The following is a 14,131-nucleotide window of genomic DNA, read 5'->3' as shown; positions in this document are numbered from 1 at the left end:
CTTTCTTTCTTTCTTTCTTTCTTTCATTCAGTGAATTCATCCATCGTGTCATTTTGGAGGAAGGAAAAATGTAACAAAATGAAATAAAAGTTTAAAAAATTAGAAAAAATCAAATAAAGGAAGCTAGATCCTAGGTGTGTTTTGGTCTGCTTGTTAAGGGTAGCTTGATAGATAGACAAGAGAAAAGAAAAAAAAATTTAAGTAAATAAGTAAATAAGTTCTCTTTCTGTATCCAAGAAAAAAACAAGCAAAATAGAAGGAAAAAAAAAACCAAAGAACGAATGAACATACAAAAAAACCCCACAAAACCCTAAATGAATCAGATTTTCCCTAGAGCTGAAACTTATAGCACTTTATGATCAGTAGACTAAGTGCCTGGAAGGGATTTGTGCTGGTCTTCTGGGGGAGGTCTTCTGCTCTGATTCTCAGGTTTACTTGCCCTAGTGGAGTGCTAGGAGCAGGGCTTAGTGTAACTGCTCCATTCTCCACTTGGTGGCTCTGGCTAGCTCACTGGGGTTGATCAGTGTTGTGCTAATGGTGAAAGTGGCTTCACCCTGTTCTCTTAGTCTCCCCAATAGGGAAGTTTCTGGACTCATAGACTAGTGATCATTCACCCCTCCTGTGTCTCTAGTTCCGTCAGCTCCCTGCCTTCCCCCATCCATGTTCGAGCTGTCTACCTGCCAGGCAGCACCTCTCTCCAGAGTTTTATCTCCAGAGGCAACTGTGTTTCACAACCCAACACTTCAGAGACCCCTATGGCTCAGCCTGTGGTGATCCTCTGGGGAAGGATCTTGCTTTACTGTGGCTGGTACTGGCTTGTCCCAGAAAATGTTTGCATGACCATGTAGCAGCAGTGGCTCAGAATTTAAGGTAAATCCCAACACACAGCCAGCGTCTTTGTTTCTATTATAGGTGAGTGGGTAGCTCTATGGCACCTACCAGGTCTTGCCTGTGGAGATCTGTATTGCCTCTACCATGTGCGCTCCAAGCAGGGTAACCACTTCTCCCTGCCAGACCCAGGAGATCCTTAGTCTGTGCTGCCCACTCCCGGGCGTCCTCCCTGCTTTCTTGCCAGAGTGCTACTAGGCGCTAGCCTCGGAAACCAGACTCTTTGTTCTGCTGTTTATAAAAAACTGGCAGTATTGAAACCCTCTGCTTCTCCCCACCTCCATCAGTTATTTTGGGGAACAGTTTTCTTGTGCAGTCCCCTGCACATGTTTTCACTCTTTTTCTCTAGGTGCTTTGAGGGGGAGTGTTTTTGTTGTGTGAATGGAGGCTCTGCTCAGTCTCCCCCTCTTTCTCTTCTTTGAAAAAATGGATCCCTTCTCTCTTTCATTCTATGGCTCTTCTCTCCCCCAGTTCACCTCTGCAGACAGGTGTACCTGCCGCATTCTCTCCCTCAAATTATGCAGATTGTTCTGTTAATCCTCAGATCAATTTCCTAGTTGTTCAAAATGGTTTGATGTTGATCTAGCTGTGTTTCAGGTACAAGACAAGCCTAGGATCCCCTTACTACTCTGCCATCTTAACTCTTCCCTATATTCTTATAGTTTTATTTGACATTCTCATTTGATACTACAACCAAAACTGGTAAATGATCATTTCTTAAAGGCTAGTTGCAATGTAAAATCTGAAACCACATCAGCAAAATTGTGGTATTCTGTTATATGAAAATTCACTGGAATAGCTTTACTTTCACTGCATGATTTTCTTTTTTTTTTTTTTTAATTTTTTTTTTTTCAACGTTTATTTATTTTTGGGACAGAGAGAGACAGAGCATGAACGGGGGAGGGGCAGAGAGAGAGGGAGACACAGAATCGGAAACAGGCTCCAGGCTCTGAGCCATCAGCCCAGAGCCCGACGCGGGGCTCGAACTCCCGGACTGAGAGATCGTGACCTGGCTGAAGTCGGACGCTTAACCGACTGCGCCACCCAGGCGCCCCTCACTGCATGATTTTCTAATACCATGAAATAGTCATTTGGAAAATATTGGTTCACTTAGTTATATAGATAAATGAAATATTGACAAATTGCATTATATGATATCAGTAAATCACTTTTTTTTTTAAAGTTTATTTATTTTGGGAGAGAAAGTGAGTATGCACGAGAGGGGCACAGAGAGAGAGAGAGGGAGAGAATCTCAAGCAGGCTCCATCCACACTGTCAGCATGGAGCCTGGTGTGGGGTTAGAACTCACAAACTGAGATTATGACCTGAGATGAGTAAGAGTTGGTTGCTTAACCAACTGAACAACCCAGGTGCCCCAATAATTTGTTAATACCATCACTAATCTCACAGAAAAGTATTTTAAGTATGGGGAAGTTATCAAGCTCATAATAACATATACAAAGTTTTTAAAAATTTGGGATTTAGTTTGAAGCCTCAAATTTTATCATTGACCAAAAAATGTCAGATTTTTCCCTTGGGTTGACAGGCTTACTTTGTTCCTTTTTAAGAAAATGTCAAGTCTGAATAACATAAAGTAATATCATTTATTCAAGTAAAAATAGTTTTCTGTGAGAAACACAGTTCATCTCACATTATAAACAAGTCCTTTTCCTCAGAACAATGATTGTACTTTAATATGTAACAGAAGTGCTTTATGGGTAATTCCAGTTTCATCACACATAATACTTAAATGCACTGAGATTTAATAAAGGTAACCATTTTTGTTACTTCATGGCTTTTTTTTTTTTTAATGCAAGTATTTGGTGGTTAAGGATATAAGGACTAGTAGTTCAGCTTAACACCACTACTTCGATTTGTGATAAAGTAGCAGGAATATTACTTAGCATTACTTTTGTACAATCAGTCTCAAGCAGTCCTAGGCATCTGTGAACTGTACTTTTGAGAATCGCTGCTTTAGATCCACCCTAAAAAGTGTTGTGAAGGAGTCTAAAGAGGATCAGTCTGATATGCATGAAAATTAAGGGCCTGTTAGAATAAACTTCCATGCTCTTTAAAGGCAAACCAGTAAATGTAGATACTCATTAATGTAATTTTCATAATGAATGGCATTTAGTCAAAAATAGTAGACATGAGAAGTATCCAAGTATGACTCATAACTTGGAGAAAAATTTGAAAATAAAAATCCTTAAATGGCAAAAATAATAGAATTAACAGATGAAGATTTTAAAACAGCTGTTTTAACTATTCTTAAGAGTTTAAAGGAAATCAAGAACTCAATGAGGAAAGAAATGAAAAATACTGAAAATTGACTAAATGGAGATTCTAAAGTATAAGATCTACTAAGAAAGAATTTACTCAAAAGAATTAAGAGGTAGATGCTGTTGAAGAAAAGATCAATTAATTTGAAGACATAACAATAAAAGCAATGCAAAATGAAGTACACACAGCAAAACTACAGGAGTGAGGTGGTAGAATGCAGCCTGAGTGGGGACAAATTGAGTGGTCTAATGTATGTATGATTAGAGTTCCTGAACTAGAGGGACTAGTAGAAAGGGAAAAATGTTAAAAGAATAATAACACAAAACTACTCAAATTTAATGAAAAATGTAAACTTACAGACAGGTGTAAGAAACTTAGTAACTCCAAGTAGGAGTAACTCATAGGAAGCCATATCAAGACAGATCATAATAAAATTGCTGAAAATCAGTAGTACAAGAAGTTCATCCAGCAACAGTCAGACTGGTCTGTCAAAATTAAGTGCAACTGGTGGAAACCTAGAGGCATTGACAATAGGGGTGCACAAGATTCAAGGGCTAGTCTTGATGCCTTGCAATGGTTACGAGAGCAACAAGAAAACAAAGCACATGCTGCCCAGCAGCTTCTGGAAATTCCTAATCCACAACGTCAAGGAGCTTGAAGTGCTGCTGATATGCAACAAATCTTACTGTACAGAGATTGCTCATAATGTCTCCTCCAAGAACTGCAAAGCCATTTTGGGAAGAGTAGCCCAGCTGTCTATCAGAGTCACCAATCCCAATGCCAGGCTGCACAGTGAAGAAAATGAATAGGCGGCCTTTGTGCCAATCATATTTGTGTTAATAAAAGCATAAAACTGCAAAAAATATTAATCAGAGGTGAGGAAAAAAAGACACATTGTATATAGGAAAGAGATTTAAAAATAATGACTACAGACTTATTATCAGAAGCAATGCAAGCCAGGAGACAATCAGAGATATTTTTAAGTGTTGAAGGAATAAAATGTTAACTTAGAATACTACATCCAACAAAAATATCTTTCTAAAATGAAGACAAAATAAATATATTTTTCACAAACAAAAGCTGCAAGAAATGTTAATGGAAGGTCCTTAGGCTGAAAGAAAATTATAACAGAAAATTAGATTAATACAAATAAATGAAGAACACCAGAAATTGTAAATATGTGGGTACATACGAAAATTTTTTAATTTTTAATTTCTTTAAATGATTAAAAATATATTGTGGGGTTTATGAATTATGTAGAAGTAAAGGTATGTGGAAATATAAGTGTACTGTTGTAAGACAAGTCCTATGTTATTTGAAGGCAGACTGTATTAAATTAAAAATGCATATTATTTCAGTCGGTTAGGCGGCCGACTTCGGCTCAGGTCATGATCTCACAGTCTGTGAGTTCGAGCCCCGTGTCGGGCTCTGTGCTGACAGCTCAGAGCCTGGAGCCTGTTTCAGATTCTGTGTCTCCCTCTCTCTGACTCTCCCCCGTTCATGCTCTGTCTCTCTCTGTCTCAAAAATAAATAAACGTTAAAAAAAATTTAAAAAAATGCATATTATAAACCCTAGAGCAATCACTAAAACAATGAAATACAGATAATAGTTATCAAGCCAAGGGTTAAAATACAATGGAATATCTAAAAATAATAAATTCAAATGAAGATAGAAATAGATGATAAAAAATAGGATGAATAGAAAACAAGACTGTATAGTAATTACAATTAATATAAATTAGCTTACATTCTTATTAGAAGGTAGAGATTGTGAGACTGGATAAAAAAGGAAAACCAATGATATATGTACAAGTAAACCGCTTCATATATTTTTTAAAGTTTTTATTCATTTATTTTGAAAAGGAGAGATAGAGAATCCCAAGCATGCTCCAGGCTCAGCTTGGAGCCTGATGCAGGGCTCTGTCTCATGACTGCTAAATCAGTACTTGAGCTGAAATCGAAAGTCAGATGCTTAACTGATTGAGCCACCTGCGCACCCCAAAACCCACTTTAAATATAAAGCATAATATTGAAATATATATATGAAAACAGTATAAATATGAATATAAATATGAAATATAAATATATGAAAACAGTATATATATGAAAACAATATATATATGTAAAAACAGTAATCAGTATTATGTTATTAATAACATTGTTACTAAATTAATATTAAATGAAGTAGACTTCTGGGCAAGAAATATTATGAGGGCCAAATGGAGACATTTCATGATGAAAATGGGAACTCATCACAAAGACCAAAATATCATAAATGTGGACATGTCTAATAACAGAGTTTGAAAGCATATGAAACAAAACCTGATAGAACTGAAATGAGAAATGGACAAATCCACATTCATAGTTGGAGATGATAGCAGTCCTTTCTCATACTAATGTTCAGAACAACAGACAGCAAATATGAACAACATATCAACCAGTTTGACCTATTTGAAGTGTGTAAATTCCTCATAATTATAGCAGAATACATATTCTTTCATGTGCAGTTGGTACATTCATTAAGGCAGAAAATATACTTAGCCATAAAACAAATCACTGAAAGTTTAAAGACCATGTGAACTGTGTTTCCGAAAACAGTGGAATGAAAATAGAAATCAAAAGTCTAGAAAATCCTGATATATTTGGAAGTTAAACAACATATTTTTAAATCATGGGTCAAAGAAAGAATCACAAAGGAAATTAGAAAATATTTTGAACTAAATTAATATGGAAAAATGGTGTGTCAACAATTGTTAGATGCTGACAAAGTGGTATTGAGAGGGAAATTTATGGTTCAATTGCTTAATTACAAAAGAGTTCTAAAAACAATGACCAATTTCAACTAAGAAATAGTGTTCCACTAGTTCCATTTGCACCAAGAAGTGTTCTCTCCTCTCCTTCTACTTACAGAAACAGGATTTACATTCACTCCTAAAACAGCTAAATAAACCACCCAAAAGGCTTAGAAGGAGTACTATCAGGAATAGTGTCTGCTCACAAGCTATATTGGAAAATCCCATAATTTACGAGGCTTGGATAGAGTATTCAAGGCTTCAAGGTTTTTGCCTCAGTAATGGGGAATAATTAGCTTTAGATTATATACTGTTCACATGAAACCTACTGACATCTTAATATCAAGACCCAAGAGCTGTTTCTAAGTAACTTATCTGCATCCTAGACAAAGCCTAAGAATATTTATAGGAACAAAAAATATTCAGCACCCATTAAGGTAAAATCCACAAAATTCAAAATTGTCAGCAGGCCTGTGATTGCAGCATCAAGCCTGTGGCAGCGTTCAATAAACTGGGGCTAATGCAAGATGACATAATATATGGGAATGATGATATGAAAGAGACCATAAGAAGGCTTCCTGAGAACTTTTACAACAACAGGATGTTTCACATTAAGAGAGCATTGGACCTGACCATGAAGCAGCAGATTGTGCCTAAAGAGCATTGGACAAAATGTGAAGAGTATAAATTCTACCTTGAACCGTATCTGAAATATTTGGGAAAGAAAAGAGAGAGAAGAATGGGCAAGGAAATAATCATGGAGTTGATATCTGTGGTTGAAACTGTCTTCCAAATATAATTTTTTAATGTTTATTTATTTTTGAGAGAGATACAGAGCATTAGTTGGGGGCGGGGACGGGGAGGAGTGGGGGCAGAGAGAGATGAAGACACAGAATCCAATGCAGGCTCCAGGCTCTGAGTTGTCAGCACAGACACTGACACAGGGCTCGAACCCGTGAACCATGAGATCATGACCTGAACCGAAGTCACACACTCACCCAACTAAGCCACCCGACTAATATTTGTCTTACAAATATTTTTTAAGAAGTTGGATAAACATGAGGCATACAATTAGAACCATTTGAGCTACAAATGTATTACTTTAAATGTCTATTGTAATTATAAAAATAAAAAGATACGAAAGATTTCAAATCATAAGTCATTGGAAATGTTAAAAATGATCCAAATTGAGAATCTGGAGATGAAGACCATGATGTCTGAGATGAAAAATTTACCAGATGGGATTAACAGATTAGACATTGAAGAAGAAAAGATTAATAAATTTGAGGGCATCATATTACAAACCAATTTGGAAAGGAGTTTGGCAGTTTCCTACAAACTTAAAAATATACTGACCATTCTTCATTCAGGTATTTACCCAAGAGAAAAAAAAGCATATGTCCTTCAAGACATGTACATTATTGTTCATGGCAATTTATTTCTAAAAGCACCAAACTGTAGAAAACCTCATATGCTCGTAAGCCAGTGGATGGGTAAACATTGTGGTATACCTATGCTTAGTAATAAAAGAAATGCACTATTGTTACACACAACAATGTGAGAGAAGCTCAGACTACTTTGACTGAAAGAAGCCAGATTTCAAAAGTATATATTCTGCAATTTCATTTATGTAAAATTCTAGATAATTCTCAATAAACCATTGTTACAGAAATCAAAATCCTCAATTCTCTGGGGATGAAGTTAGGATAGTGAAGACGAATTACCAAGTGGCATAAGAAAACTTTGCAGGGGTGATGGATAAATTTACAATCTTGATTATGATGGTAGTTTTACTTTTTGAATATATTTGTCAAAACTTGTGAGATTGTAGATTTTAAATATATGCAGTTTATTTTATGTCAATCATAATAAAGCTGTTAAAGTTTTTTTTTAAAGAGCAAATAAAATCCAAAGTAAGTATAGAAGGAAGCAAATTATATATGTGGATACACACACACAGGCATTAACAAAGCAGAAAATAGAAGAAGAATGAACAAAAAATAAAACTTCAAGCTGTTTTTTGAGCGATGAATAAAATTAATAAATTACTTGATACTGCGAATAAGAACAAAAGACCCACAAAGTTATTCATATTGGAAATGAATGGAACCTGTAGACATTAAATAGGTTGTAAGGCAACATGAAGAACAAATTTATGCCAGTAAATTAATGTTTGGCAGACTTTAAGAAGCTATAAAAATTATATTAAAGGTACAAATTATAGCTGACAGAAGAATATTATAAAATCTGAATAGATGTACATCAGTTATTTAACTTGAATTGACAATCAGAATCTTCCCACAAAGAAAATTCGGTATTAGATGGCTTCACTGGTAAAGTCTATCTAATATTTAAGGAAGAAATACTAGTAATCATTCATAAATCAAGGATGAAATATTTTCTAATTCATTTTGTGAAATCAGCATTATTCTAATACCAAAACCAGACAAAGGCATTATTGTAAAAGAAAGCTACAGACCAATATTTCTCACAATTATAGAGGGAGAAATCCTTTGCAAAGTATTTGCAAGTTGAATTCAGTAAAATGTAATAAAATATACACATACGTATATAATATACCTCATGGTCAAGTAAGTTTATCCAGGAAAGCAAATCTTATTTAACAGCTTACAATTTATTCTTGTAATCCACCATATTAGAACAATAAATGAGAAAATTTATCTGATCATTACAGTAGGTGGAAGAAAAAACATTTAATACCCATTCATGTTGTTAAAAAAACAAAACAACTAAACTCACAACTAGTAAGAATAGAAAGAAACTTTGTCAACCTCATAAAGCACATTGATGAAGAACATATAACTAATGTAATACTTCATAATTAAAGGCTAAATTCTTGACTCCTAAGATCAAGAACAGTGCAAGGTCCACTCATAAAACATCTATTCAGCGCTTTGTAGAAGACATGCAAATAGCCAGTAAGCACACAAAAAGGTGTTCAGTTTTGTTAGTTATTATTAATCTTCAGGGAATATAAATTAAAGCCACAGTTCAAAACCACGCCCACTGGAAAGGCTAAAATACAAAAAGAAAGTTCTTATTCATAGTGATATGTGGCAACGGGAACTTTGGTGGAGTGCATGATGGTATAATCACTTTGGAAAAGTTTGGCAGTTTTTTATAAAGTTGATCATACAATCTAACAATTCCATTCTTAGGTATTTATTCAAGAAAAATCAACACATATTTACAAAAGAGTTTTCACAATAAGTTCATAGTAGCTTTTTTTTGCAGTAGGGAAAAAAAACAGAAACAACCCAGATGGTCATCAGCTGGTGAATGTATAAACATTGTGCTCTGTCCATATGTATTTTCTTTGCTGCTGTGTAACAAAGGCTGCAATTAGTATGTTACCTCAAGGCTCAATTAGGGAAGTGTATACACTTTTGAGATTACTAATGTGGTTGCTGACAGGATTTATTTCCATGTGGGCTGTTGAACTGAGAGACTCAGCTCTTCACTCACTCTTGGTTGGAGGCTTCTCTCCCTTCCTTATTATGTTTGTCTCTCCATATACCAATTCAAAACAAGACAGTTGGTTTCATCAGAGTGAACGAGTAAAGGTCAAGAGAGAGTGTGCTAAGAAGATGGAAACTGTAGTCTTGTAACCTATCTCAGAAGTCCACATCCCATCACCATTATTATATTGTCTTCATTAGAAGTATCTTGGTACAGCCCATGCTCACAGGGAGGGAATTACAAAGGACATGAATACCATGAGGTGGAGAGCATTAAAGCCATTTCAGAAGCTGCCTATCTTACAATATAATAGAATACTACTAAACAATGAAAAAGAACTTTATTGGTACACACAGAAATATAGGTGAAGATCAAAAACATTATGCAGAGCAAAAGAACCCAGACATAAAAGATAACAGACAAAACTCATCTTTAGAGTAAGAAGGAAGAAGATCCATGGTTGGGTAGGGTTAGGTTTTTGTTTCAAAGAAGTATGAGTACCTTTTTGTGATATAGGAAATGTTCTTTATCTTAATTGTGGCAGTGGTTGCATTGGTGTATATATTTATCAAAACTCATGAGTGAGTTTTATTATATGTAAATCATAATCTAAGTTGGGGTTTTGAAAAGTATGCTATTGAATTCAGTGGCTTTTTTTAAAAAAAACTTTTTCTAGTTTTATTGAGATATAATTGATAAGCAACACTGTATAAGTTTAAGGTGTACATCATAATGACTTACATATATTGCAAAATGATTACCATTATGAGTTTAGTTAACATCCATCATCTCATGTAAATAAAAAAAAAAAAGCTTTTTCTCTCTGTGATAGTAATTCGTAGGATTTACTCTCTTAACAACTTTAAAATGTAGCATACAGTAATGTTAACTATAGTCATCATGTTATATATTACATCCCTAGTACTTATTTGTATAATAACTGGAAGTTCTACCATTGACCACCTTTGTCCCATTCCCCAACTCCCTACTTCTGGTTACTATAATCTGGTCTTTTTCCTTTGAGTTTCTTTTCTTTTCTTTTTCTTTTTTTTTTTGGATTCCCCATGTAGTTGAGTTATACAGTATTATTAGTCTTTCTATGTCTGACTTCTTTGACTTAGCATAATGCCTTCAAGGTCCCATGTTGTCAAAAATGGCAGAATTTCCTTCCTTTTTTTAATGATTGAATAATATTGAAATGTATATATGCATAACAACCTCTTTATCCATTGATCCGTCAGTGGACACTTAGGTTGCTTCCATATTTTGGAAGATATTGGATATTCCATATGGAAGATATTCCATATTTTGGAAGCATTGTAGATAATGCTGCTATGAACATAAGGGTGCAGATATCTCTTTGACATAGTGTTTTTATTTCCTTTGGATATATTATTGGATCATATGATAGTTCTATTTTTAATTTTTTGAGGACCCTCCATGTTGTTTTCTATAGTGGTTGTACTAATTTATAGTCCCACCAACGGTGTCCTTTTCTCCACATTTTTGCTGGCATTTGATAACAGCCATTCTAATAGACATGAGGTGATATCTCACTGTGGTTTTGACTTGTGTTTCCCTAATAATTTGTGACCTTGAGCACCTTTTTGTGTACCTATAGACCATTTGTATATCTTTTTTAGAAAAATATCTATTCAGGACCTTGGCCCATTTTTAATTGTGTGTGTTGCTGTTGTATTGTGAGCTCTTTATATATTTTGGGTAGTAGCTCCTATCAGTTTGCAAATTCAGTGGACTGTTCTTGATGACATCTATATTATCTTCACATTTTTCAGGTAACATACCAGGGTGCTATAGTGTCAGTGCTATGTTATGTTAAGATCTTTGGTATCAGATATGGATAGACCCATATATATGGATAGACCCATATATAAATACTGCCTCTGAAACTTGCTGCATTCTAGTGCTTCATTGACCTGAATTATTTCAGATATCCCTGAAACAATAACTACTGTCTATTGACAACCTATACTGGCCAGGCACTATGCTAAACATTTATGTGTGTATTACCTTAGTTAATACAATCAAAATAACTAACATTTTTATAGTCCCTTGTGTATATTGGGTACATACTGATACAAAACATTTCCCATGCCTTTACGTGATTTGACCCCAATGAAGGGTTGATAGTATAATTATCCCCATGTCACAGAAGAAATTGAGACCAACAGAGAATAAATTTTTAAAATATGAGGAACTCAAGTTTGTTGTCAAGATTCTGGTTTTGTTTTCTGTTCCTTTCTACCAGGAATTATTTATATGTTACCTAAGCATGCTGCAAAGAGTAACTGGGTCTTCAACTTAAAATCTTTTTGTTTTTCCTTTAAGAAACTTCTTTTAGGCTATGAATGCTAAGAGTGTCTCCAAGAGTCTAAGTGGAAGGTGTCAGGTGAAGATCGGTTTCTAAGAGGAAAGCACTGGGCAGACTTATAAGAGCACAAGCCCAGTTCCAGACAAGTACTGTTCTAGAAATACCAACCTTAACCACAAGCGAAAATACAATGTTTATATGTATTTGATATAAAAAGTATGGCTCATTTTTCTACTATTTCCATAAACAGAACAATATTTTGTCAGCAGTGATGTTTTTGAAGGCCAAGGTTGATAAAGTTTGTGCTTGTAAAATATATTGTGATGTTTAATCACTAATCAAAAGTGCCCAGATAGGAATTTTCTTTGGGGAAGTAAAACCATGTCACGAAGGCCATGAAGTTTTTGACTGTAGCATTGCTTACTTTGGCAACATTGTTTCTGTAGTACTTGGGTAGCATAAGCTTCCTCTCCCCACCCCCCACTGGCCACCATTTTTTCCTTTATCAGCATGGAATTATTTTTCCTCTTTTAATATATGACATAATCAGTTCTTTCAGTATTCATTCACTTATTACAAATGGGATTGAACCTAAAAGTATAGACTAGCACCAACCTAATAAAAGTTAAATACATGTAATCTTTGTACATTCTGATTCAACAATCTATAGTTCCAGAAATTAGCTGATTGATTTACATGTAGACTTGATTCCTGAAAAATGATTTGTGGGGCACTGGGAAAACTTTGATTCCTCACTGTTTTTCATTAGCATCATGTTCATTTTTGCTTTTTATCTTTAAGTCTTTTGTCTTCACTGAATAGAGTAACCTTTGGTTTGGCTCTCTTTCATAAGCCAACTCTCCTTCAGGCTGAGTTTAAGTTTTCTCTCTCTCATTAAAGCCTTCTCTGACTATTTATCCAACATATTTTTTTTTCTTTTTTGAAATTCTGTTGCCTTTCTCTTTAAAACAATTTAAGTTTTCTTCTAGATTATGTACATTAGCTTTATTTTTTCAGTTGCTTTTGTGGATGTTATCTCTTTTTATCTTTGGGCCCTGGAAATAGTTAAGAATAGCAATATTATTCCCCATTTTATGATGCAAAACCTAAGAATGGATATTTTATTTTTTCCAAGATAAGACTTTAATCCAAATCTTCATTCCAAAATCTGCTTTCCTTCTATAATACCTCAAGTTTTATACTTTACCTGCTATTCCTACCACATGCTGAGCATTTAGTGGTATTGTCAATTGATTGGTTTAAAACAGATTATTTACCCCCAATCACTGATAACTATTTCTTTTAAAAAGATATGCAGTTAATTAACGAGTTAATTAATTGTAGAGTCTTTTATCAGAATTAATCTTATAGCCTAAGTTCTTCAAAGGGACATTTTATTTGATCAAGATTTGAAGTTTGGACTATGGAAATTTTTCTTATTTATTCATCAGAGAAATGTCACTGACTGTGCACCATATGCTTAATATTAAAGCTAGCCCTGGATATAGACAAGTGATGATTGCATTATTTTGTTAGTAATATTCAGTCTTTTCTTATTTATACAGGAGAGATTAAACAGATTCTAGAAAATGAACTTCAGATACCTGTGTCTAAAATGCTGTTAAAAGGCTGGAAGACCGGAGATGTGGAAGACAGTGTGAGTTTCTTAATTGCCTAAAATAAAAGAATATGAAGTTATACAATTGACTAAATGATGTATTAAAAAATGGTTTTTATTAGTTTTTATTACATATGACAGAAGTAGATTTTGGTAAAATAGTAACTTAGTTTAAAGAATCAGCAAACAGTGTTTTTCAAGTGAAAACATTTTCATGATAAACTAGCAGTAGTTTTGAATGAGTTAGGTATGTAATTGAAAACAGTATATGGCATATTTTTCATATTTCTAACTGTTATATAGGAGTTAGTTTGGCATTCTTTTTGAGAGCCTTTACTTTTTTCTCAAACCTCATAGGGTGTCATTAAGTACCCTGGAACAATAATGTACTAAACAATTACTTATTGACCTGAAGGAAGTCACATACAATGTATATATATATGCCAAATATTGATAATAGAACAGAGATAATAATAGCAAATTTTTTAAATTTGGAAAATTTAAATGGTGAGAATCATTGTTTACTTGGATAGTGGGAAGTGCATGGAATGAATTGTATTTTAAGAATTTTCATAAAGTGTTGCCATTATAAGGCAGTAGTTGCTATTCTTAAGGACCCAGCAGCAGCCTCAGGTATTAAATATTTCATACACTTTTTCTTTGACCAGAGAAAGTGGGGACAGATGGAAAGGAAATGAATTAACTGTAAAGTTTTAGATGTTTGAGGTAGAAATAATTATC

At 34.3% G+C, this 14,131-nt stretch overlaps 1 protein-coding gene and 1 pseudogene across 3 annotated transcripts in view; both read left to right on the top strand.

The window, feature by feature from the left end:
* Window positions 1-14,131, top strand: part of FAF1 (Fas associated factor 1) — a 519,809-nt gene that overhangs the window by 191,787 nt on the left and 313,891 nt on the right. For all 3 annotated transcript variants that reach the window (XM_043578729.1, XM_043578731.1, XM_043578730.1), the window contains one exon: window positions 13,338-13,429. In XM_043578729.1, coding sequence (XP_043434664.1) covers window positions 13,338-13,429 — 92 coding nt within the window. The remainder of the gene's footprint in view (window positions 1-13,337; window positions 13,430-14,131) is intronic.
* LOC122482152 lies at window positions 5,279-6,791 on the top strand (annotated as a pseudogene).

Source organism: Prionailurus bengalensis, chromosome C1 (assembly GCF_016509475.1).
Source record: "Prionailurus bengalensis isolate Pbe53 chromosome C1, Fcat_Pben_1.1_paternal_pri, whole genome shotgun sequence".
In the NCBI taxonomy this organism is placed as follows: Eukaryota; Metazoa; Chordata; class Mammalia; order Carnivora; family Felidae; genus Prionailurus; species Prionailurus bengalensis.
This window is presented reverse-complemented; position numbering and strand designations above follow the sequence as displayed.